Source organism: Rhinolophus sinicus, linkage group LG05 (genome assembly GCF_036562045.2).
Source record: "Rhinolophus sinicus isolate RSC01 linkage group LG05, ASM3656204v1, whole genome shotgun sequence".
NCBI classification, from domain to species: Eukaryota; Metazoa; Chordata; class Mammalia; order Chiroptera; family Rhinolophidae; genus Rhinolophus; species Rhinolophus sinicus.
Window position 1 is genome coordinate 182,274,710 of NC_133755.1, and position 23,252 is coordinate 182,297,961.

The 23,252-nt window shown below is 50.4% G+C and overlaps 1 protein-coding gene across 5 annotated transcripts in view; it reads right to left on the reverse strand.

Annotated features, from left to right (window-relative positions):
- The window catches only part of RPS6KA2 (ribosomal protein S6 kinase A2), a 299,944-nt gene that overhangs the window by 171,439 nt on the left and 105,253 nt on the right, over window positions 1-23,252 (reverse strand). Inside the window, exon 1 of one of the 5 annotated variants that reach the window (XM_074333817.1) lies at window positions 15,503-15,634. The exons of the other annotated variants lie outside the window; for them this stretch is intronic. Coding sequence (XP_074189918.1) covers window positions 15,503-15,553 — 51 coding nt within the window. The 5' untranslated portion in view covers window positions 15,554-15,634. Of the gene's footprint in view, window positions 1-15,502; window positions 15,635-23,252 lie in introns of those variants that run through there. 5 annotated transcript variants of the gene reach the window in all.

Below are 23,252 nucleotides of genomic sequence, written 5' to 3' on the forward strand. Positions count from 1 at the left end.
GTAACAAGTGTTGGAGAGGCTGTGGAGAAAAAGGAACCCTCATACACTGTTGGTGGGAATGCAGACTGGTGCAGCCGTTATGGAAGGCAGTGTGGAGGTTCCTCAAAAAATTACGAATAGAATTACTGTATGACCCAGCAATCCCTCTCCTGGGTATCTACCCAAAAAATCTGAAAACATTTAGAGATAAAGACACGTGTGCTCCAATGTTCATTGCGGCTTTGTTTACGGTGGCCAAGACATGGGAACAACCAAAATGTCCTTTGATAGATGAATGGATGAAGAAGTTGTGGTATATATACACAATGGAATACTATTCGGCGGTAAGAAAGATGAAATAGGACCATTTGTGACAACATGGATAGATCTTGAGATTATAACGCTGAGCGAAATAAGTCAGACAGAAAAAGCCGAGAACCATATGATTTCACTGATATGTGGTATATAAACCAAAAACAACAAAAGAACAAGACAAACAAATGAGAAACAGAAACTCATAGACACTGACAATAGTTTAGTGGTTACCAGAGGGTAAGGGGGGTTGGGGGTGGGGGGTGGGAGATGAGGGTAAAGGGGGATCAAATATATGGTGATGGAAGGAGAACTGACTCTGGGTGGTGAACACACAATGGGATTTATAGATGATGTAATACAGAACTGTACACCTGAAATCTATGTAATTTTCTAACTGTCATTCCAATAAACTTTAACTAAAAGAAAACAAACAACAAAACCCCCCCACAAAAACAAACAAACAAAAAAAGCGATCACACCCCCCAAAAAAAAAGTGAAAAAAAAGAGCCTGAAGAACAAGAAAAGTCTATGAAGTGGTATTTGTGGAGATTATTCTCATGGGTGGTGGACGAGGAAAGGAAAGAGGAGACAATACGAATGACAACACACCGCCAAACTGGAGGTGCACACGAGCAGTGATTAGTGACCCAAAGCAGAACAGTTATGGAAGGCAACGTGCTTCCAGCGGATTGACCTGGAAATGATGGAAGAAAAAGCTGAACTCTCATCAGAAGTCCATGTCGACAACCAGGGACTCGCACCGTAAGGCACGCCTGGGTCACCATGTCCACCAGCTCCAGAGGCTCTGTACGTCAGAGAGAGGGCACGTCCTGTGGCACCTTCCCAGGGGAACACGGGCCAGGAAAGTGCCCTTTAAAAGTCACTGATGGTTTCTAAACCAATCCATTTTCCTGCTAATGTCAATAATAATATTCCACTTAGTGAAATGTTTGGTCAGGTGTCTGACGGCTGACACTTGTCTGTTCTGTAGAAATGCAAGAAAGTGGCATTTTTAAGAGCTAGTAAGTTTTGTTTTTGTTCATGGAACATGAAGATACTTTCTCCAAAGAAGAGACACGGATGGCTAACAAGCACATGAAAAGATGCTCAATGTCACCAATTATCAGGGCAATGCAAACTGAAGCCACAACGAGATGTCACCTCACACCCATTAGAACTGCTACAATTAGGATGAGAATGTAGAAAACAGTACAGCAATTACTCAAAAAATTAAACACAGAACTGCCACAGGAGCCAGCAATCCCACTTTTGGGTACACACCCCCAAAAATTGAAAGCACGGCCTCAAAGAGAGACACGCACACCCATATTCATAGATGTGTTATTCACGTCTGACTGTGCGTGTGCAGCGGGCTGAGGAGCTGACTGGGTGGGGGGGACTGGGGTAAAACCCTCCATGCTTCCTTCTGATAAAGAAAGTCGGGGAGCAGCACAGATGCCCCTGTAGAGCCGGAAACAGGAAAAGCCGAGTTCCTCCCCAACACAATCCGTTACAGCCATCCATGTCAAGAAATAGATTACGTTTAAAAAGAAAGCAACGTAATGCATTCAGTAAGTTATTTATGGGAAACAGGAAAGTTTGCGTTGGAAAAAGCTTTTGACTTCAATTAGGGACAATGGTGCTTTGAACACAGTGGCAGGTGGCTCTTGGGGAAACCACTGCCTGGCCAGGCTAGCGAGGGAAACACGTGAATTCCCGTTTGGTCCTGGAGGAGGACGCGTGGTAGGGCGCTGACCCAGGGGAGAGAGGGAGGTCACCCAGTTGTAACATCTTGAGTCTGAGGGGACCGCTGCACACATTTCCAACAGGCACCCAGAACAATGGCTGATGTCTTTGGAGGGAGGTCGGGGTGAGACGAGGACGGAGGAATCTGGAAGCACACAATAGGAAGTCAAGGAATGCACTCAAGAGTTATTTATGGAAACAACAAATCTACTTGAAAGAGGTAGGAAGTGACAGAAATAAGCATTATGATCGCAAAGGATTTCTTTTTTAAACTGTGTTTCTACAAAATCTTTCTGACACTAATGCAGATAGATACGTGGAAAGTGACCTTCGGCCAACAGATAAACCAGGTCCTGAGGATCTAGAGAGACTCCTTTCTCCTACCAAGGCCACGGCTGTGCTCTCTGCACATGCCCCCACCCAGCTCACTGAGGACCCAAGGTCAGTATCAGACCCAACTCTTCATTTCAAAAGGATGCAGAAAGACAGACACAGCAAAGAGAGTCTGGCAGGCATGTTTCACCTTGACCCTCACTTGTTCCCGACGGGTAAGGACCCTGGTCGTCCCACCCCCACCCGCACCTTCAATCCCACTTTCCCCATCATCATCTCCCAGCCCTGACGCCGGCCCCAATTGTCACCCCCATTTCTCCTCTTTGTTCATAAGCTACCTTTACAAATATTCATGACAGGTCCTACATGCAGAAGGTCATCAACTAAACAAAACAGAAAGGCTGGGGACACACGGCAAGTCCCCGGCATCTCCCCACAGTCCCAGTGTGAGATGGTCCTGACATCAGCCTTTCTGGATGGTTCCCTCCGAGGGTCTGGATAATGCGAGATACCTTCTGTCTTGGTGCTTGAAGACTATGATGGCGTCACCGACAGGACAGGTGAAGATCGAATGAGGTTTCTCCTCTTTTTGATCATATGTTCTCTGTCTGTTTCCTACATCTACATACTAGAAGAATTCCTCAACATTTTCCTAACTTTTCTGGTGTTTTTTTCCCCCAGCAATCATATCTTAAATCTGGAAGAACGCTTTCTTCTTCCACGGTGATTCCTCCTTCATTTCATCCTGTTTGATTTATGCCGTTAGTGTCCTATTTTCTGAAATCTCTCAGGGTTTTAAAGGTCTCGTCTGTTCCCTGAGCTAATCTGCTTCTTCTGAGGTCAGTTTGTTTGCGTTTGTGTCAGTGGGTAAGGGAGCTGGCAGGGAAGAGACAGAAGACCCAGTGCAACCTGGCTCAGCTGTGATAAGCGACTTTGCCGGCTCACACGTGAGCTCTCCACGGAGTCCAGCTTCAGACACCGCCTTATCATTTCTTTGCCCTGAACTTCCGAAGCACCCTTCTCTGGCCTCCCCTCCAACACAGCAGATTAATCTCCTAAGTGCCATCCCATTCTTGTCACTGTGCTCCTTAGGTCACAGTGGTTCCTCAGCCTAGTACACTCTTTAATGCCTCACGCTGCCAAGGAGAGTCATCGCAGTAAGCGCTCACCTAAGCCCCATGGAACTTAGATCCAGACGGTTCCCACTCTGCCTGCCCTGCTTTCCCTCTGGGAGTGTCCCCGAGCCACACCCAGGAAACCAGCTTTCTGGACCCCAGCTGCTAAGACTTCCCCCCTCTGAACTCCGCTCTCACTTATGGCACTCATCATGTTGTGGGGTGAACGTGACTCTGCAAGTCTACACGTTTGGACCCCATCAAACTTCCGTCAGCGTATAGCTCTGTATGTCCCCGCAGCCAGGCAGAGTGCACTGCACATGCCAGAGGCTGATGATGGCGCCTGAACTATTTCCCTTGTTCTCCTCACATTCTGACTAATCAGTTGTAGACACCGCCCTTCATAACCCAGCACAAAAGACAGCTGTGTGAGGGGGACTGCAGTTCTCTTCGATGTAGTTTTAGTTAAATGGATAAAACTCTCCTATTACTATTGTACGCGACTCTAGCAAACGTAGGAGAATTCCCATAGAGTTGTTTGCGTATTTTGAGAATTTATAATCCAACACAGAAAATACTTCCAATACGTCAACAACTCCCCCAGGGAGCTGGGCTGGTGTGGAGGTGGGGAGGGCCAGCACTGGCTGTCCTCCCAGAGGCAGGACGAAGGACCAGTTTTCCACACACGAGGCAGGACTTCCTGGTGTCAGAATTGGGCAACACCCAATGGGACACAGGGAGGCGCACGGTCTCACTACAGGGAGTTTAAAAATAATAACCTTGCTCACATCAGCTTTATTTGTCAACTTGAGTAGGTGTTGGGGCTGCTCACTTTCTACCCTTTAAAGGAGGAGGGGAGATTTTCGGATTAAATTATAGGATTATTAGGATGTGTCTCAAAATAATGTGGAGCTGGTGGGGGTTGGTACAGGAAGGTTAGATGCATAAATAAAACAAGGCTGGCCTTTACTTGATAATTTTTGAAATCACATATCTGTGACAGATCCACGGAGGTTTCTTATACTCTTCTATGCGCGCTTGTAATTTTTGATAATAAAATTCATTTTTTAAAGAAGGGATTTAACCTCTCAAGCAAATGAGTGTGGTTGTAGATTATTTGTAGCGAATATGACTTTTTAAATGCTTCTAATATTAACATCACTCCCAGAGCAGCATGGAGTAAGTCATTTTTAAAGGGTGTGCTCTGATGTGGCCGCGATCCGGCAAACAGAGAACTAACTTCATATGTCTCCACACCTGGGAGGTACTCACCCCGCCAGCCCCGCTCCAGATGCTCTGCCATGTCTCACCACTGTCTCCTGCACCACCCAGGCTCCCCTCAGGGTTCAAGCCCCAGGCCCCTTATCTTTCCACTTCTCTCCCTCCGCTTTCCAGCCTCACTCTCCTCTCGGGCGCCTCAAAGCCCCTCTGCCCCATACAATGGCTGTTCCATTCTTTGGAGCATCTCACCCTCCCTCCCACCACAGAAGCAAATCTTCTCGCAGCTGCATTCTTCAGGATGCAGGGTACGTCGATGATCACAGGCAGTTGTATTCCTCAATCATTTAGATCAAAGTGTTCTCTTCTCAATTTTCATTTCACTTAAATACAACATACAGTTTACTCTTGAACACTGAGGGGGCTTGGGGCCCTGATACCTTGTGCAGTCAAAAACTTGCATATAACTTTGGACTCTCACAAACTTGATTGCCCCTTGGTGTCCATGGGGGATAGGTTCCAGGACCCCTGCAGATACCAAAATTCAAGGACGCTCAAGTCCCTTGTATAAAATGGTGTAGACACAGTCAGCCCTTTGCAACCGCTGACTCCCAGCCATAAATGGAAAACAGCTCAGGAGTTTATTGAAAAATAATCTGCATATACGTGGACCTGCACAGTTCAAACCCATGTTGCTCAAGGGTCGTCTGTAAAAAGAAACTCAGTGCTCTGCCTCCAATTCTTCTATTTTTAATTTCTTATAAGTAATTTTGGTTCTCTTGAGACTTGCGCTCTGCACGATGAGGAGAGTGTTTTCATGTCTTTCCCAGCAGGTAAGCGCCTCTGTGTAGACTTTACAGTGTGTGTTCTCATACATCCCAACAGGTACATCAGTGCGATTCCTGATTCCTACCCAGGAGGGCTGGGGAGAGGTGACAAAGGACGACAGGGACTGAGGTCCCAAGAAGCAGGACCGACGCATCCGACTCCAGCGAGAAAGTGGCCAACAGGGGCTCAAAGTCCGGTCTTCTCACTCTGAGTGCCTTCTGCCTTCCGCTGTGCTGGGCGACATTCAACCCTGAAGGCACAGCTGATATCGGGTGACCAAAAATGAATTTCTAAAGTTTGGCCAAAGGGTCAAGAACTCCAGGAACTGTGCACATTTAGATGTCTACTCCCCAAGTGACTTTATTACTAATTAGAATACATTTTTTGGATCATGGACTTTCGTAGATGAAACCAGATTTGTTCACCACAGATACGAATTCTATAGGATTTAGTTCATGTTACAAAACCTGGCTGCCCACCTATCAGCACCAGTAGCAGAGTGGTAAGTCTGGAAAGTCAAACGGCGAAGAGAAAGACAATTACACGAGAGTTGTTGCTTTGTCAATCACCGCACCACAAAAATAATAACTATTTTCTCTTCTATTTGCCATTTAAATAAGATAACGAAGATTTAGAAAATAAGTAGGACACAGCCAAAAAGAGAACGTAAGGTAAAATAGACATTCTGCCACCAGCCACGTCGCTGAAGTTTCGTCCAGATGTAAAAGCAGACAGTGCCCCCGCCCCTCTGCCATTCTTCTCTGACCTTGACCCTGAGCAGGCCAGCCGTGGCCGTGAACTCGCCCCTCAAACCGAGTGCCCTTCTTCCCTATCAGCCACTGTCTCCCTGTCTCTTCTTATCTGCTTTTGCTCTAAGTGAACCTTTGCTCTGCAGTTAGGAGCAAAGGCAGGAGGAGAGTTTAAAAAAGAAAAAAAAAAAAAGCCAGAAAGACAAAGGAGTGAAAATTAGAGCACGAGCAGAGTATTCCACGATGTGCCAACCCGTACACGCCTGGAAGAACACAAAGAAATACACACAAAGCCCGCAGCTTCAAACGCGCCATTTGAAGACTCACCTGAGTGCAAGAAGTAGCTACGACACTCCAGGGCAGAAAGAACCAGAGGGCTGCAGGGCGACTGTCACCTTTCCTAGCACAAATGACCCTCACTCTCAAGCAAACGAGGCACATTCGATGTCCTAGGAGACAACGCTATAAACCAGTTACTGCCCCTGGAAGCCAAGGCCCTGCCCAAGCTCTGTCTTGACACAGGGGCCAGGCCCCTCTCTCACACTTGCCGTCCAGGACCGACCAGGACCCCAGGAAGGTTAGCATCACACCTCGGGTTCTGGGTGGCCTCAGCCTCAGCCCCTCCCTCCTCACGTGACTCCAGTTCTGAGGACCACCCTTCTTGGTTTCTGCCAAAGACTTGCTCCTGGTGGCGTCTCTCCCAGAGACGGAGTCCCGTGCTGACCCCCCGAGCTGGGGCTGGGGCCCTGACACCCCAGTGGCCTCCTAGGATGCTAGGACAATGGCTCCCCCGTGTCCACAGCTGAGTACCCTGGTCCCTCAGCCCTCCTGTGAGGGGACCCTGGACTCAGTTCCTTCTGTGTGTCTCAATTCACCATGCCGTTCTCCCCCAAGGTGGTGGGCTGAGGTTTACATTTTATAATGAGCAGTAAGAATATAAAAGAGAAATGGCCTATACAATATGCTGTTTAATTGTAAAATTTGACCCATCCTGAAGTAGAATTCTAAGGGTTTTCAGATGCCGCCTTTATGTTTAACCTACAGGCAATGACCCGAGGAAGACGTTTCAGAACAAGGCTCCACTGAGGAATTACAGGTGACAAACTGCCCCAGCTTTCTTCCTTGTTCTTCATGAATGAACTGGGGAACCTAAAACTCAAACATGGAGACGCAGGCATCACTTAGTGGGTCTCTCAGACCTGTTAACTTAGTAAGAGCTGGTGTCGAAATGCCATTGCACAAAGTAAGTGTCACGGTTCTTGCTCTTGCCGGGGTTCACATCCAGCTCACATCGGACGGCCGGGGGCCGGCTCGCCTGAAATCTCAGGTCCAGGGACAAATGAGGACAAACTGCGGGAGTAAGTCGGTGCCTTCCCAGACCCCACAGCGGGGGAGAGCGTTTGATGAGGCAGAGACACCAAGCCCACTGTGAGGGGGCAGCGAGGGTCTGGAGAGCCAGGGCCCCGGGGCTGTCCTCTGACGGAGCCAGGTCGGTCCTGCTGGCCCATCACCAGCGACAGAAAGCAGAGCTAGTGCTGGTGCCAGGAGGGGATGTGGGAAGACCCCAGAACAGTTTGCTCATCTCCAGGCATGGGAACTGAGAGGAAGGGGACATCCTCATCCCCTCATGGACCCCTGAGCTCCTTGGCACTTGGGGTGCAGGTTGGGGAGATGCTTCAGGATGAGCTCTGAGCTGGAAGCCTGATGTGTCACTGCTGAGCACCACCAGGGCAGTGCCACCGCCGGCCAGGTAAACGCGACCCAGCGCACACCTGAGCACCCATGGCAGCCTGCGCCGAACCTGGGGACCCCACGCCTTCCGCGGCAGTGCACGCCCTGGCCTCAGGGCTGCCACCCACCACACTCGGCCCACCCTGTTCATCCTGTGGGACATGTCGCTTCTTCCATGAAGCCTGCCTTGGCTGCCCCAGACTACACTCCTCCAGACTGCGTTTCCAGCACCTGCGTCCGCGCTCTCAGCAGGCTTGCACGAGGATGATTGGTTCGTGCCGCTGTCGCCCCACAAGCTGAGAGCTCCCTGCAGGCGGCACCGTGTCATCATCTGTTTCTTTGCAGCCGGCATCTCACAGAGCCGCTGCACTGACCCCTGCCAGCACCAGTGCCATGCAGTGGCAAGCATGCATGCTGGAATGACCCTTCCGTTCCTCGCCAGCAGTTTGAAGGGGACAGGGAAGCGGAGGATGGCGGGGTCCGAGGGTAAGTGGTGAGGACAGAGTCTGTGGGGGGCCTTAGGACACAGTTCTGGAGCCCTGCCCTCCACTGTGATGACAACCGCGCAGAAGAGAGAACGCGCAGACGGTCTGCAGTGACTTTGTGTCTGTCCCCCGCAGACCTGGGCACAGAAATGGCCAGCACAGCTCCTGCAAGTATTCAGCTCCCCCTGCCACTGTCCCTGATCCTGAGGACAGCGTGTAAGCAGCAGCCACCACATGGTGCATGTGCCACGTGCCGGGGCGATGTGAACGCTAACACTGCTGTCTCGCGGGAGCTGGGCCACAGGCCCAGGCAGCAGGCTCGCGCATTCTGCCCATTCTCAGAGGGGCACGTGGGGTCGCCCGCTGTACTGAAGAGCTGGGGGCTGCAGTGCTGCAGAGTACACACCACTGTCACCAGTGTAAACTGGCCATTTAAACACGTGCGACAGAGGACAGCGGCAGGCCCCCTGCTGACCCTGGGCGTCTGTGTCGTGGCTGTAGAGTCGGGAGGCCAGGGGATTTCCAGCCACTAACACGAGAAAATGGAGGAGGTCGCTGGAGGAACAAGTTTGTCTATAAAAATTCTATGTCATCATATTTACCGTGTTTCCCCGAAAATAAGACCTAGCCAGACCATCAGCTCTAATGCGTCTTTTGGAGCAAAAATTAATATAAGACCCAATCTTATTTCACTATAACACCGGGTCGTATATAATATAATATAATATAATATAATATAATATAATATAATATAATACTGGGTCTTATATTAATTTTTGCTCCAAAAGACGCATTAGAGCTGATGGTCTGGCTAGGTCTTATTTTCGGGGAAACAGTATTTTTCCATTAAGATACTTTACTAGAGTACGTGGTGTGCAGGAATCCACCCACTTTTATTTGCTCAGAGGTGACTTGTTAAACTCTGATTTTCTGAGCTGAAGAGCAAACACAGAAGGTCGAAACAGCCTAGCTTTGAGGATGTTTGAAGGTGGGACAGCACTGCCCATGAGCCAGCGGAGGTGGATGGTGAGCGCCACCCAGGTTCGGAGCTCGCCCAGAGTGAGCACAGCCAAGCGAAGCTGCCACTCCCCGGAACCACTGCCCACGGCCTGTAACGCTAAGAAACACTTGTAATCCACCTGCAGTAGGAATGAGACCCAGGGGATTTACTCAATGACCCGAAGCCACCCAAGTGCCCCTGGGGAAGGTTCTGCTCATGGGTTTCGTCACTAGTTCACATGCCCCAGTTTGGGGCCAGAGATGGCAGAGCTGGCACCGCTCCCGGTGGCCTGGTGAGGATAAGATTCCCGCCACTACAGCAGCGCCTGTGAGGAGGGACAGAGCTCCCCAAGGAGCTCGTGAGGGGGAACCACTTGTTAAGTCAACACTAAGTCATTTTTACCAGGGCCACTTACAGCCACTGGTAAAGAGCAGAGCCATGAAGCAATACAGCCTGGTGGGTGCTGAGGACACAGAAGGAGCCCAGGGGCCACGCAGTGTCGCCCCTGCGAGAGAAGTGGTGCCTGGTCAGAAGGAAGTGGGAGGCGAGGCTGAGGACAGGAGCGGGTGATGGGGAAACCGAACCCGCTGGAATCATGACTCTGGTTAGGGTCCAGGAAATGCCCCAGGGGAGCGACGGGACACAAACCCTGTGTGAGAGGCAGTCTTGGGAACATGCCAACACACTTACGGGACCCTGTATACTTGACCTCGTACCTCAATTTCCTCTTCTGTAAAATGGGGTAATAAGTGTGCTCCTCCCGAGGGTTATGAGGATTAGATGAATGGTTATGTGGAATGCACGGCGTGCCTTGGATCGCTGAAGAACCTGGGATCTCACCCCAACTGCTTCGCTTCCCAGGTCTAAACCTGAGGTTCGAAGGGCTTAACTGGCTTCGCTAACATCACACTTGGTTAATTAGGAGAGACTTGGAGTGAGTATGCACATACCAGTCATGGCTGCTGGGACAGAGAGGGTCAGAATCCAAAGGTCAAGAGGAAATGAACCAGCACAGGGACAGGAATCCTGGGAGCTGGAGACAGGAGTCAGCTCCGTGCACACATGAACACCACGCACGCACACACGGATGCACACACGTACACGCTTGCACACATGCGTACACATACAGATGTCCACACATGCACACCCAGATATGCACACATACACGCTTGCACACATGCGTACACATACAGATGTCCACACATGCACACCCAGATGTGCACACATGCACACAGTGTACACATACAGATGTACACACATGCACACCCAGATGTGCACACATGCACACTTACACACACGTGTACACATACAGATGTACACACATGCACACCCAGATGTGCATACATACACACTTGCACACACGTTTACACATACAGATGTCCACACATGCACACCCAGATGTGCACACATGCACACTTGTACACATACGTACATATACAGATGTCCACACATGCACACACAGATGTGCACACATGCACAATTGCACACACACGTACACATACAGATGTCCACACATGCACACACAGATGTGCACACATGCACACTTGCACACACGCGTACACATACAGATGTCCACACATGCACACGAGGATTCACACACACCTCTCACACCTAGCTCCCAGGAAATCACAACCAGGAAGAGAACCTGGGCTTAACCCTGAGTGAGGTGGAAAGTGAACGCAGAGGAAGACACCACAGCCGTGGGAATTAACAGAGGGAGAGTGTGACCTGGGGAACCGGGAAGGCACAAATCACAGGAATTGTGCATCCAGGCCTCCCAGCGTGGGGACCGGCCACAGGAGCGCCAGGGCCTGACAGTGAGCCTCCGTCCTGAGGCAGGTCAGGCTCAGGACACGCTGGCCCCGCAGACAGCTGCCCACAAGGCCACCCAACCTTTCTGGGCTCCAGAACCCTCCCTCTTCATCCCATGTCTCCCCAGCTTGTCCCAGCACAGGTAGGGCCTGTTGTGCCTTTGGGGGTAAGAGGGTTTCACAGCGCCAGGTGCCCAAACACACATCTGTGACACACAACACGCTTGTTGCTTCTCATCACAGTCTCACAGTGGCGTGGGTCCCCCACATTCATCAGGCTCCCCTCTTTTGGAGGAAAAAGGGTCCTCATGTCCACAGGCCACGGACGCATATGTTTCTAAAAGGTGCAGCTGCCCACAGGGGCCTGGCCCGCCCAGCTGGCTGACTGCTTTAAAGCTCAGCAGGTTCTCTCAAATGACCCACATTTCCTGAGAAAGGGGGTCTGTCCCCCCCCTTCCTCTACAGGCATCATCAGCACGGAGTGAAATGCTTCAGTTGAGTGAAAATACATGTCACTTCGTCCCTCAGTGACGACTTGGAACAACAGCAGTGAAAACAGCTTAAACAACAGGACCCATCCACCCACACCCGAGGCAAACCAGAGCCCCCTTCCTTCTCCCTGATGAGTGTCGGGGCCCCCCCAGCCGTCCATGCACGCAGGCTGCTGTGCTAAAGACCCTGGTCCCCACCCCGTGTGACTCATGCTTTTGGGTGAATTGATGCTGTTGCTTTACTTCCGTGAAGGGCTGTTGTCCCTTTGCACAAACAGAATTCATGTCTGATTTCACGGAAGATAAACCCAACCCTGGGAGTCAGCCTGGGAGTCAGAGCACAGACTGTGATATGTCCCTGTAATGTGTTCGGGGAAATCCTGATGAGAGACCTCTGAGTGTGCCTGCCATGGGAACGTGTGTCCCCTCAAACTCGCAAGGAAAAGGATTAAAAAAAGGGTATGTACCACATAAAAATGTTACATACCTACTTGAATGAGCAAACAAAGAACACCGGGAAGAGTGGAGGTGAAACAGGGCAGGTCAGTTCCACTCGTTAAACTTCCCAGTGTGTCTCCAGGACCAGATCTGCCAGCTGTGCCCCCAGATCTGCGTGACCGGTCCCTGTAGGACAGGCATGGTAACCGAGTACATCTCTTAAGACAGCTGCCAGAAGCTGCACACTTACATAAACTCCCCATAGTTTATAGGCAAATATTTGGCACTTCTGGACAAAACTGTCGCCTGTCACTCAGGAAGCTGGCACAGCGGTGCCAGCACCTTCTCCACGAATGGCTGAGCCCAGCGTCCCCGAGCGGTTTGCTGGGGCAGCACACTCTGCCTGCCCTGCAGGGGGGAGCTGTGACCGCCGAAGCCGTGCGTCAGGCTGTGCCCAGCCCCTCATGCTGCACAGCGGGGCACACGCCAGCATGTCAGCCCCCGATGATGACAGGGGCTCAGGTGGGACCGCCAGCATTGCCAACGCCCCCGATCTTGCCAGTGGAGCCCGGGAGTCCTGACTACGACCCTCCCCAGGGAGAGACAGAGTGGGAGGCGGAGCTCCGAGGGCCCTGGGAGGTGGCCGGTGAGGACTGGAGGGAGAAGGGTACGGACAGACGCCGCACGTCTCTGCAATGTAACGTGACGGTCCTGGGTCAGGACCCGCTCCTGCACTGGGTCACGTCACAGCTCTCAAGCCCGTCCTCAGCACCCACTGCTGGAGTGGCAGAGGCCCTGCTCCTGGGGCTCTGACATAACCCCAGTCCTGTGGGATGATGTGCCAGGGCGCTTACACCCAGCAGGGGCCCCTGAGAGCTACTCACCAAATCCTCCCATTGCACCGGCTCTGATCCTGCACACCGCACGCGCGCCCCGGAGCCGAGACAGACACACAGACCCGTCAGCTCAGAAAGCCACACAGGACTCCCGTCCGGTGCCTGTCACCGAACCAGACACCGATGTGCCTTTGCTGCTGGAATTATGTCTCATGGCCCCACACACGATAACCCCAGCTCTGCCGTATATGAGACCCGTGGACCGGACGGACACGTCTGCATGGTTCCTTGAGCTGTTTTCCTCATTGGCAGCTGAGGCTAATTCACTCCGGGCAGGACTGCGTGGGGACCCCTGCTCTGCATCCAGCATGCCGGGCTCGCACTCCGCATTTCATCAAGAACTGTCTGAGTAACTGAACAAGTCATTCACTGAGATAAGCCTCAGTTTTCTCATCTACAAAATGGGCTTAAACATCCTATTTAGCAAGCGCTGCTCCTCTACGGCAAGTCCCAGCAGCGACTTGTTTCAGACTTAAATGGCCACTGTATACACACAAGTACTGAGTGTTTGCGTGGATGGAGACCTCTGCACGTCCCCACCACGGGCAGATGTGGCATGCACATTGCGACTGTCATGTTTGATAAGGAACACTCACTAAATGAAAACATTAAATAAGCGACTTGTTAACTGGTCATGACCAGCGTGCAGGACCTGTGATAGCAGCAACGTGCAGTTATGCTATATATTCTTGAGCGCTTTAAAATAAAATGAAAGTAAAAAACACAAAATTCCTAGGTTTAGAAGGTTCAGGCACTGCCAATGCACTTTGCGAAACCTGAGCTCACTGTGATACTATCTTTCTTGCTTTGCATGTGGCTGTGCCATGTGGTGTGGAAATTATGAAAAGGAAAACCACGCGGGAGCAGAGCCAGCCTTGGAGTCTCGTCCTCAGATGGAGGGTGTCAGGACTTGACCTGAGCAGCTCTTTCCACTCCTTCCCTCCTGTGCGTTCTCACCACTCCCGGGCCTGCTCGGGCCTCCCCCACGTTGGGACCCGCTGACTGTGACAACCTCCACAAGACTTCCTGGTTTCGGTCGCCCCAACCTCCCGTCAGCCAGCCTAAGGCCTGCCAGGCGGACGTTCCAAAATAGCTCCGCTCCTCTGTCCCTGCCCACTCAGTGCCTCCCCGCTGCCTGTGGGGCCTCCACCCCCGTACTTCCCACCTCTGGCACCTGAGAGCTTGGAGCGCTCAGCCCACTGCCCCCCGTGGGAGTCTTTGCCCCTGCAGGGCCCAGGAAGGTCGGACCCTCCCCACGGAGCTTTCTTAACATTGCACCCACTTTCCTCTGAACCCCACCATGGTGGCATGATGGGTGTGACATGCCAGATGGGTTACATTTTCCAAGGACCCCCCCCATCTCAATAGTTTATCTTCAAAAGGATTGGAGGCTCCTTGGGTTTGAGGCAAAGGCATATTACAAAAGGACAGTGCTGTGTCTTTTCCAGCATTTATTTCTGTAATAACCTATTTATCCAAAGATTAGACTAGAAGATCAAGAATCTTCTAGGGAAGGCTAGACGGCAGCTAATCGGGCCAAAGGCCCCCATGCAGCCATTCAGGAGGTGCAGTGAACAGCCACTGACCAACTGAAATCATTGCCTTGATCGGCATGAGGAAAAGAACCGGGCAGCTGCATTGGGGGAAAACAACTACAAATTAGCAACAATGCAATGAAACTAAATGATATTCAAGACGAAGAACCAGAGAGATGGGCTTGAGGGGCCTCGTGACAAAGTCCCATGGACCAAGGACCCCACCCCCAGCTGACTGTCTCAGGGGAGGAGGAACAGGACAAGACAGGTGGGATAAAATGAGAGAAAGATGAGAGAAAAGTGAGGAGAGGAACTATAAGAAAAAGAAGTAAGCACGGCCCATCCTACCACCTGTGCTCCAAGCTCTTGATAAACGAGTCACCCCTTTCCAGAGACAAACCACGGGAAGTTCACGGTCAGCATTCCCTCGTGATCCGAACTTGCAGAGAGAAATCCGAGAGTAGCTGACTGCCATCAAACTCAAGGACGAGATCAAGTGACACTAGACAGGGAACGGATGTGATGCAGAACGGGAAAGGTGCAAGCCAAAATTTAAAGAAAAACAAAAATAAAGGACAACACTTTGATACCTGAACAAAGAAAACAATGAGGAAGGTGCTAAAAATCATACTTCAAGTTTCATACTAAGTAAAATATTAAGACGTGAGGGGGAAAAGTTTACCAATGTCATACATAACTTTGAAAATATAATTACTTAGCTGACTGGCCAGTTTGGCTTCCACATAAGATTGGGAGACCATCTTAAAATAAGAAAAGAAACACCACCGCATACTCCAAACTGCTTTTTAAAAACGCAAACACAGGTACTTACTAACAGTGCCCCATAGAATTTAGAGAAGGCTTGGCGGAAGCGAGAAAGCATGTCGCCAAAGCAGCGATGATGATGGTGACGGCCAGGGAGCCACAGTCCTCCCCTTCAAGCATGGAGACTGTCACCCTCCACGTGTCCCAGAGCACACCTCCGGCGAAGTCTGTAAACATTCGGGCTGATTCTCAGCGGGCACCCTCCAAAGGCAGCAGCAGTGAGGAGAAGTCACAGGCACTTTTAGTAACTGACTTAACCCAACACCTCGGGTCACTTACTTAATATAGGGAGTGCTATTCCCATTGGGCAGCAAGCGAGCAAGGCTGGCCACCTGTTCTGCTGCCCGTCTGCCTGTCTTGAGCGAAGCCCAGATTGGAGGGAGCCACGAACGTGATGCCAACCGAGGCGCTGGCAGTGGGCTGACACCTCCGCCCCGCAGCTCTGTCCAGAGGTCCTGTTCCTCCCACATGCCGGGAAGATGGCAAATCAAGTTGCCGAGAAGCAGTGATTCTGCTTCTTGTTGTGAATATTGCCTTTATGCCTTTCTTTTCCAGAGACCATTTTTGTCATTGTAAGACTCTGATCGACTTGTCGCACTGGTAGAGACGCTGCTAAAGAAACTTAAAATGGGGAGAATGTAAGCTACGTCCCAGTGGCCACACAGCTTAATCTCAAAAGCCACAAAGAGTCACTCTTCCTCATGGGCAGCTGCCCCTCTCGTCTCCTGAATCAGAACGGCACTCCAAACCTGTGGCCACAAATGTCTCACGGAGACGGACTGGCGGTCAGTTTTGTAATGATGTACCTACAGACACCTCCCACTGACACGCCACCCGCAGTCCTGACGGGAGGGGCCGGCCGCTCAGGCCAGCGTGCCCAGCAGCTTGACACTCAGCCATACCCACTAGCTTTCCCAAACAGCTTGACTGCTGCTAACATCTGGGGAGAACGCCAACAAAAGTAAAAGCAATCTGTACAGAGCACATTCCACTCGCCACACTCTGGCTCCGCCTGGTTCCTGAGTGAAGGGGCCAACACTCCGTTCACATCGCCTCTGGGTTCTAAGAGTCTCCCGTCCTCCTGCAAGGATGCCCCTCTCTGACTTCACTACGACTGTCACCGTTCCGTTGAATGACAACAGTGCTAACGGTGCCTGTTGTGCGTCATCTGATGCTGCTGTTGGTCGGGAATCCATGTGGCATTTTTCATAAACGGATTGAGACTATCTCTATGCCCGTAAACCCCCACAGAGGGGTGGCCCTATCCAACCACCCCACACACTTGACCTGCCTCACGGGCACCTGCCTGGCGAACAAGCTCATGTGGCAGCTCGTCTGACCCACACAGAAGCCGCCTGCTTTGTTTCATGTTGCAGTGGTCACCTGCACCACAGACGAGCAGGAGAACGTCCTCCGGGGATTTGCTGAGACGTCCCGTGTGATTTGGAATCTCCCCCCATGTGTTCACTCAAGGTCTCCCCAGGCAGGGAAGGCACCATCACAGGAGCTGCTGACTCATTAGCTGGTGAAATTGTGGGGCCATCTGTCCGCAGGCTGAGGCGCTGAGAGGAGCTCGCGATCGGATGCAAAACTACCTGAAGCAGCCAGGTGCAGTCTGGCCCAGAGGGCTCTGCCTTCCATCTTCTGAGTGTGCCCAGCTGGGGTAGCTGGCAGGTGTTGTCCTGGGTGTTTCACTGAAGTCGCAGTTCCATGATCCGGAAGGTGGGGTTTGCTTCCACCCACGCAGGGGGGACCCCTTACCTTCCCATGGCTGAACATCACTCACTGCTGGGTCCTCGGTGTCTCTAGCTGACACCTGTCCTGAGCCAAAACCTGCCCCAGCCACCTGCTGAGAAGGTCCTCCGGATGTCAGGGTGTCCGGTGGGCGACAGCATCCCAGACGGCCCTCCTGCTCGCCCATGGCTGCTTGTGCCCCGTAACTGTCAGTCACAGCACATCCTCCGCCCAGCCGCTCAGGCCAAACATATGGGAAGCTGTTTTCATTGTCCTTCCTCTTCATCTCCCACAGTGACTCAGTCTCTCTATCGTGTCCTTGAATCGCCCTTCCCCTCCCCCCATGGGTGGTTTCTCGGGTCAGAGAGCCCCGTGTCTCCCTAGGATTTGTTTCCAGTCTCCCCACCTCACTCCGTCCCCCACAGGGCAACCAGACCGACTCCAAAATGAAACCCGTGAAACTCCTTCAGGACCCCGTCCTCACCTGCACACGCACCCCCAGCCCGGGAGGGCCCACAAGCAGATTCTCCTAGGAGTGCTGCTCCTCCACTCCCACATCGTCAGTCTGTCCGACCTTCTCTCCCCCTTCAGCTCTCAACGTCACTTCCTCCACCAGCCCGCACTGACCCCCAGGATGGGGTGAGGCCCCGATCCTACCTGCTTCCCGAACACCCTGGATTCCCCTGCATGGAAATCACTGTCTTGGTCTGTGTCGTCCCCTCGTCTTAGGCCACCCAAGCCAAGGAAGGAACTTACTCATCCTTGTATACCACAGCACCCCCGTACCCAGGAAGGACTGGGCCCCGTGCTTTAGGAGCCGCATGTTTCACACACACAACCAATTATTAAAGAATGTTTGTGCACAGCACAGCCCGTAACCATGAAGGTTCACTGCCATGACGAAGTCCACTCAGGATCCAAGAAGTGCTATTCCAAACTCTCACCCTGCATGTCAAAACCCAAGTAGGTGACAGCTATGAAGGTGAGTTCTATGGTGCCCTTGGGGACAGACGCCGTCCCAGACTCTGAGAAGCAGAGCCCTTAGGTAAGAGAAAGGGAATGTAATTCTCAAATCCATTCCCTCGGTGTGGATGCAACAGATTCTTGCATATCAATGTCCCTTCCCAGTGGTGCCACTTGTACACTTTCTTGCGTTTCTTCATGGTCCAATTCATGATTTAAGAAGTACTCAGGAACTGCTGCGGGATTTGCACAAACTGTATGTGGGGCTGGCTCACGTTTTGCATATTAAACCATTTACATTGCTTTTACATTTGCACTTGTAGCCCTAAATATATGTACGCATGCACGAGCAAGCCACTGATTCTTTAGTCTTTACTGTATGAAACCAGGTGCTGCTTTAAGAAATAGTGAAAGTAGCAATATGGACAATATCTATTTATATGCTGCAATAAAACGCTTTGTAATATTGTTAACAATATGACAATCATGGGCCCTCATTACAACGTTTGAGCATGACATGCAAAATTCACAGTTTGTATCTGAATCTAAGTATTCCTTAAAGGATTTTACTGACAATTTCAATTGTTTGGGGCAGAGTTAATTTCTCTAAAATTAAATGAGAGAAAGTTAACTACACTGATTCAAGAAAGAGTAACTAACTTGTCATTACTGTTCATAAAACACAGTGTATGTGAGAGAAACCGTCCCCAGGAGCTGGGAAGACACTGACCCAACCACCTGTCACTCAGGTGTGAGGGGTGATGGGAGAGCAAATAGCTGGAGGGGGTCCCAAAGGGAGTGCGTTCTCGGGCCACCCGGGCCAGAGGTAAAGCCAGCAGGAGGAACACTGAGAGGAGAGTTTAGGAGGCAGGGAACGGAGATCGGGGAGAGGGCTGTCCAGGGACGCCAGTGTCTGGGAGGACGTATGGGGCAACAGCAGGAATGTGTGACAGTAACAAACGACTGGTGAGGCGGCCCTCTGAGTGGTGACCTACAACAAGGGAGGCCGCAGGTGCTCATTTCTGGGCATCTTCAGGAGCGTGCCCTGCCTCTGGAAAGTTTCCTTCGGGTTCATAAATTAATTACAGCTGTAACTCCATCTTTTATCCTTGTGTAATTATTTGACAAAGACTCTGCATTGTGTTTGTCTGCTGATATAAATAAGGTCAGTCTGATTTGGCTGGTTCTTTATCAATCGCTTTTTCTTTTGTAGATACTCGTGAACTGCCATTTTAACTGTCCTGCCCTACAGTGTACCCCAAAACAAGAAGGCTGGGGGTCAGAGAGTAGGTCTGCTGAGTCCTGGCTCTGCTCATTACCAGCTCTGCGACCCTGAGAGGCTTATGGGGACGCCGAGCATTGCAATTTCTTCCTCTTACAATGGAAATAAATGCACTATGCTATTCGCCCTGTGGGTTGTTGTCGCCGTTGAGTGGTGAGACCTCCGTGAAATACGGCGTGCTATCACGCTCACAGTAAGCGTGCAGTAATTACTGACTTTTTGTTCCAAGCACAACATAAGACAACATACATGTTTAAAAATACCTCTTACCCAAGTTGGGGCTTATTCTTTCTGGTGCTCTAATTGGATTTCTGTGCACTCACCTGGTGTGTTTGCTTGTCACCTTTCACACCTGTCCTATTCCGAAACTGTCCCAGGGACGCTGCTGTGTGATCACATGGGATTTTTTGTAAAGTAGCTTCTCCATTTTCCTTTCGTTAGGACCACATGAGGTTGTCTCACCGCAACTATGCAAAGTGAACGTCTCTCTTCTCGGGGGACTCACTTCCCTCAGGCTTTGTCACCGTACCTACTTCACAGACCTGCCTCCCCGAAAGCTGGGGACACGTCCCACGTCCTGGCTCTTTTCCTTAACACGATTCAGACCCTCCCTCCAGTGAACCTTTGCTATTTCCCTTCTTACAGGATTTTCCTGCAACGCCTGCCTTTGGGGTGGGGGTGGGACGGTGCTTACAGCGTTATTAGGTGGAGTCTGACCCCCCCCATCGTCTCTGAATCATTCATAGGCACCTCCTAACCCCGACGCATCTCACCAAACAAACGGGTGAAGTCACATTATCATCTATGTAACAATGTTAAGTTTAGTTCGCTATCCACAGAATGCTTCTTCATAGGTGGAGGTCAGTGGCCACCATACGGATTAACACTCGCTTTCCAGCTATGTCATCGCGGAATGACCGGACACATTTCAAATGTTAATTTTCTTTTTGTGTTATATCTTAAGTCGGATGAGAGGTCAGCTTCTCCGTGGGAGGGTTATATACAGGGCTCAACTCACATTAGCTGAGACCAGCTTTTAAATTCAGAGAATATACATATTAACTTCATTCAGAAGCAGAGAACTTGATTTTACCAAGCTCCACATTAATCAAATAGAGACACAGCCTTGAACAGGAGCTAGTCTATAATCAAAGCTAAAGCAGAACAGCGTGTTACACAAGAAAGGCTGATATCTAAGAGTGTCATTTCTTTCATACCCCGCGTCATTAAAAATACCTCTGTTTTTGTTCTCAAGTCTTTCTCTTGATTGTTCAAAATTTCTTCACAGAAGACATATGAAGAAGAAAAACGGTGATACAGAATGTGAAATCAGAGAAGCAGGGTTTTGTTTAGAAGAATGCAAAGCTGTATTTACCGTGACTGCAATTCAAAATTACTGGCAGCTTCCAAGTTCTGTGCAATTCAATTAGCCTTGTGTGTACCTTTTTGCTTTGAGGGGTTAATTTTTCCACTTGAGAAAAAAACAAAAGGAGAATGGATGGAATGATGAGAACGTGAAATGTACCTGATGGTGGCACGGAACAGTTTGGCATGTTTTCTGCAGGTGATATTTGTTTGAAGAGCCTTCTTTCAATTCCTCTAACTGCTGTCTTCAGAGGAACTTAAGTGGATTCTCGCTGCTATTCTCATTTTTTGGAAGAAACTGGCTCACATTTCTTACAGACAGTCAAGGCGTTGGAAACTGCTTTTGCACAAGAGGTGGGGGTTATGTGTGGCAAAGAACTGCCCCAGTCCCCAGTCAGGAGAAGTTCAACTAGACCATAAGTAACACACACCCAGGCACTGAAACACCCCTCCCACTTAGGAGAAAATCTTACAATAAAACAGTAAGAAGGCAGGTGCTGACAACACACAGCACGTAGCCAAGGTGATTCGAGATGACGTTCTGCTTCTAGAAGTATCGGCAGATAGCCAGCATCTCCCTGCCGTCTGCCCAGCCTTCTCTACAAGAAAAGGAAAGCCCACATTGGCAAGCTGCTGATGAAACGCAGCTTGGTTTGCTACGGGCGTATGTTTCATAAAATGCGTTTGCAATTGAAGGGGTTGGGACTGACGAGGTATAGCTACAACGCAAATGTGGCCGTGGACATAGGCACATTTCTCTGGCACACGGAAGTTCTACGTCGCCACAGAGATCGCAAGTGAACACAACGAGACACGCAAGAGAACTCTTCCATGAACGATGCCCTCTGACCCCACGTTTTTCCACTTGATTCTGTTTGGCCACATGTTCAGCCTTGAAAATGTTTTTGCATGGCTTTCCTGGATCTTTGTGAAAGCAAGCATAGACAACGGTCCAGAACACCCGCTGCTGGCATCACCGCGTTTCGGGCAAAGCCTGCAGTCATTGGTCTCTGTCCTTGTCTCCGAGGCCTGACACCCCCATCTGTCCTTACCTGTCCTTTCTCTGTATTACAATAAAGTTCTGTGTACTGCGGCCTATTTCAGTTATTAGAACTCTAGTACATTTTTTTCTACACAAGGATTTTTAATTAGGACTCTTCCTTTTTTTGGTTAGTGCTCTGGTTCCAAATTTTCCAAGGTTTTAAGTGTTCTGTCCCAACCCCATGTTTTCCCACATGCTTGCTATTTTCAGTGGGTGATTCTGCAGGTTTTCTCAGGAGCACATGTTACTTTACAGCTCACACACTTGCACTGCTAATCTCTTAGTGGAAACTCTAAACCTAAACCACCTCATTGCTCACTTTGTTCCAGATATGCTGTTGCTGTACGGAGTTTAATCCATACAGGCAAAATGCATTAGCTTCTATTAGTTCATGTTTATTAACGAACCTTTCAGGAGTTTATAATCATTCACTTATCCAGACATTTAGGTGCAATTGCTGTAATTTGTGATGTAACATTTAGGCCGTACGAACAAACTTTCTGCCCAGATGAGAGTCTCTCCAATTTCCCCGCAGTATGATGACCTCTTAAGTCGATTTCTGAGTTTTCCCCCCCAGATAAATAGTTATTTTCAACTGTGTCTCTGGTTATTGCTACTGTTTTGGCTGTTCCCCCAAATTGCTACTGTATTGTGTCCCCCGGAACACCTCAAATTCTGACTTCACTCCGGTTTCCCACTGTTCCACGCCTATCAGTTTTGACGATGTGTCAACCGGGCCTGAGACGACCACCCCCACACTCCAGGCCCCTCTATCCAACATCTACTCAACATCTTGTCTCAAAACATGTCGCTTCAGTATGTGCAGAGTCAGTCTCACCTGCGGCACAGCTTTGCCAACCCGGTTACGCAAGCCAAGACCTGGCGTCATCGTGACGTTTCCCTCTCCTCTTCTCCCCGTCAGGCTGTTACCGAGTCCCATCGATTTCACCCAAGTGTTTCTCAGGTCATCCACTCCCTCGTCGCCACCACCACCTCAGAGATGGACCACTGCCCAGCCCTCTCCTGACCCTCCACTCACAGTGGCCAGAGGGACCCTTACGACACTCAAATCTCAGCATATCACCACTTTCTGCACTCACGTCCAGAAAACCAGGAGTAGCAGAAAATACCTTCAACTTGGTAAAAGCTAAACTCCCAAACATTTAGAATATATCACACTTAGTGGAGAAACCTTAAAATCACAAGCTAGATGCCCATTTCCATCACAACAGTGTAACATGGCACCAAAGGTCGTCACCGGTGAAATGAGGTAGAAAGAGGACGCGGGGAGGAGAGAGAGGGACAGGAGGGGGCAGTAGGCGGAGGGGCAGAGGAGAAAAGGAATGAGTGGCCTACGGTTTGGAAAGCGGA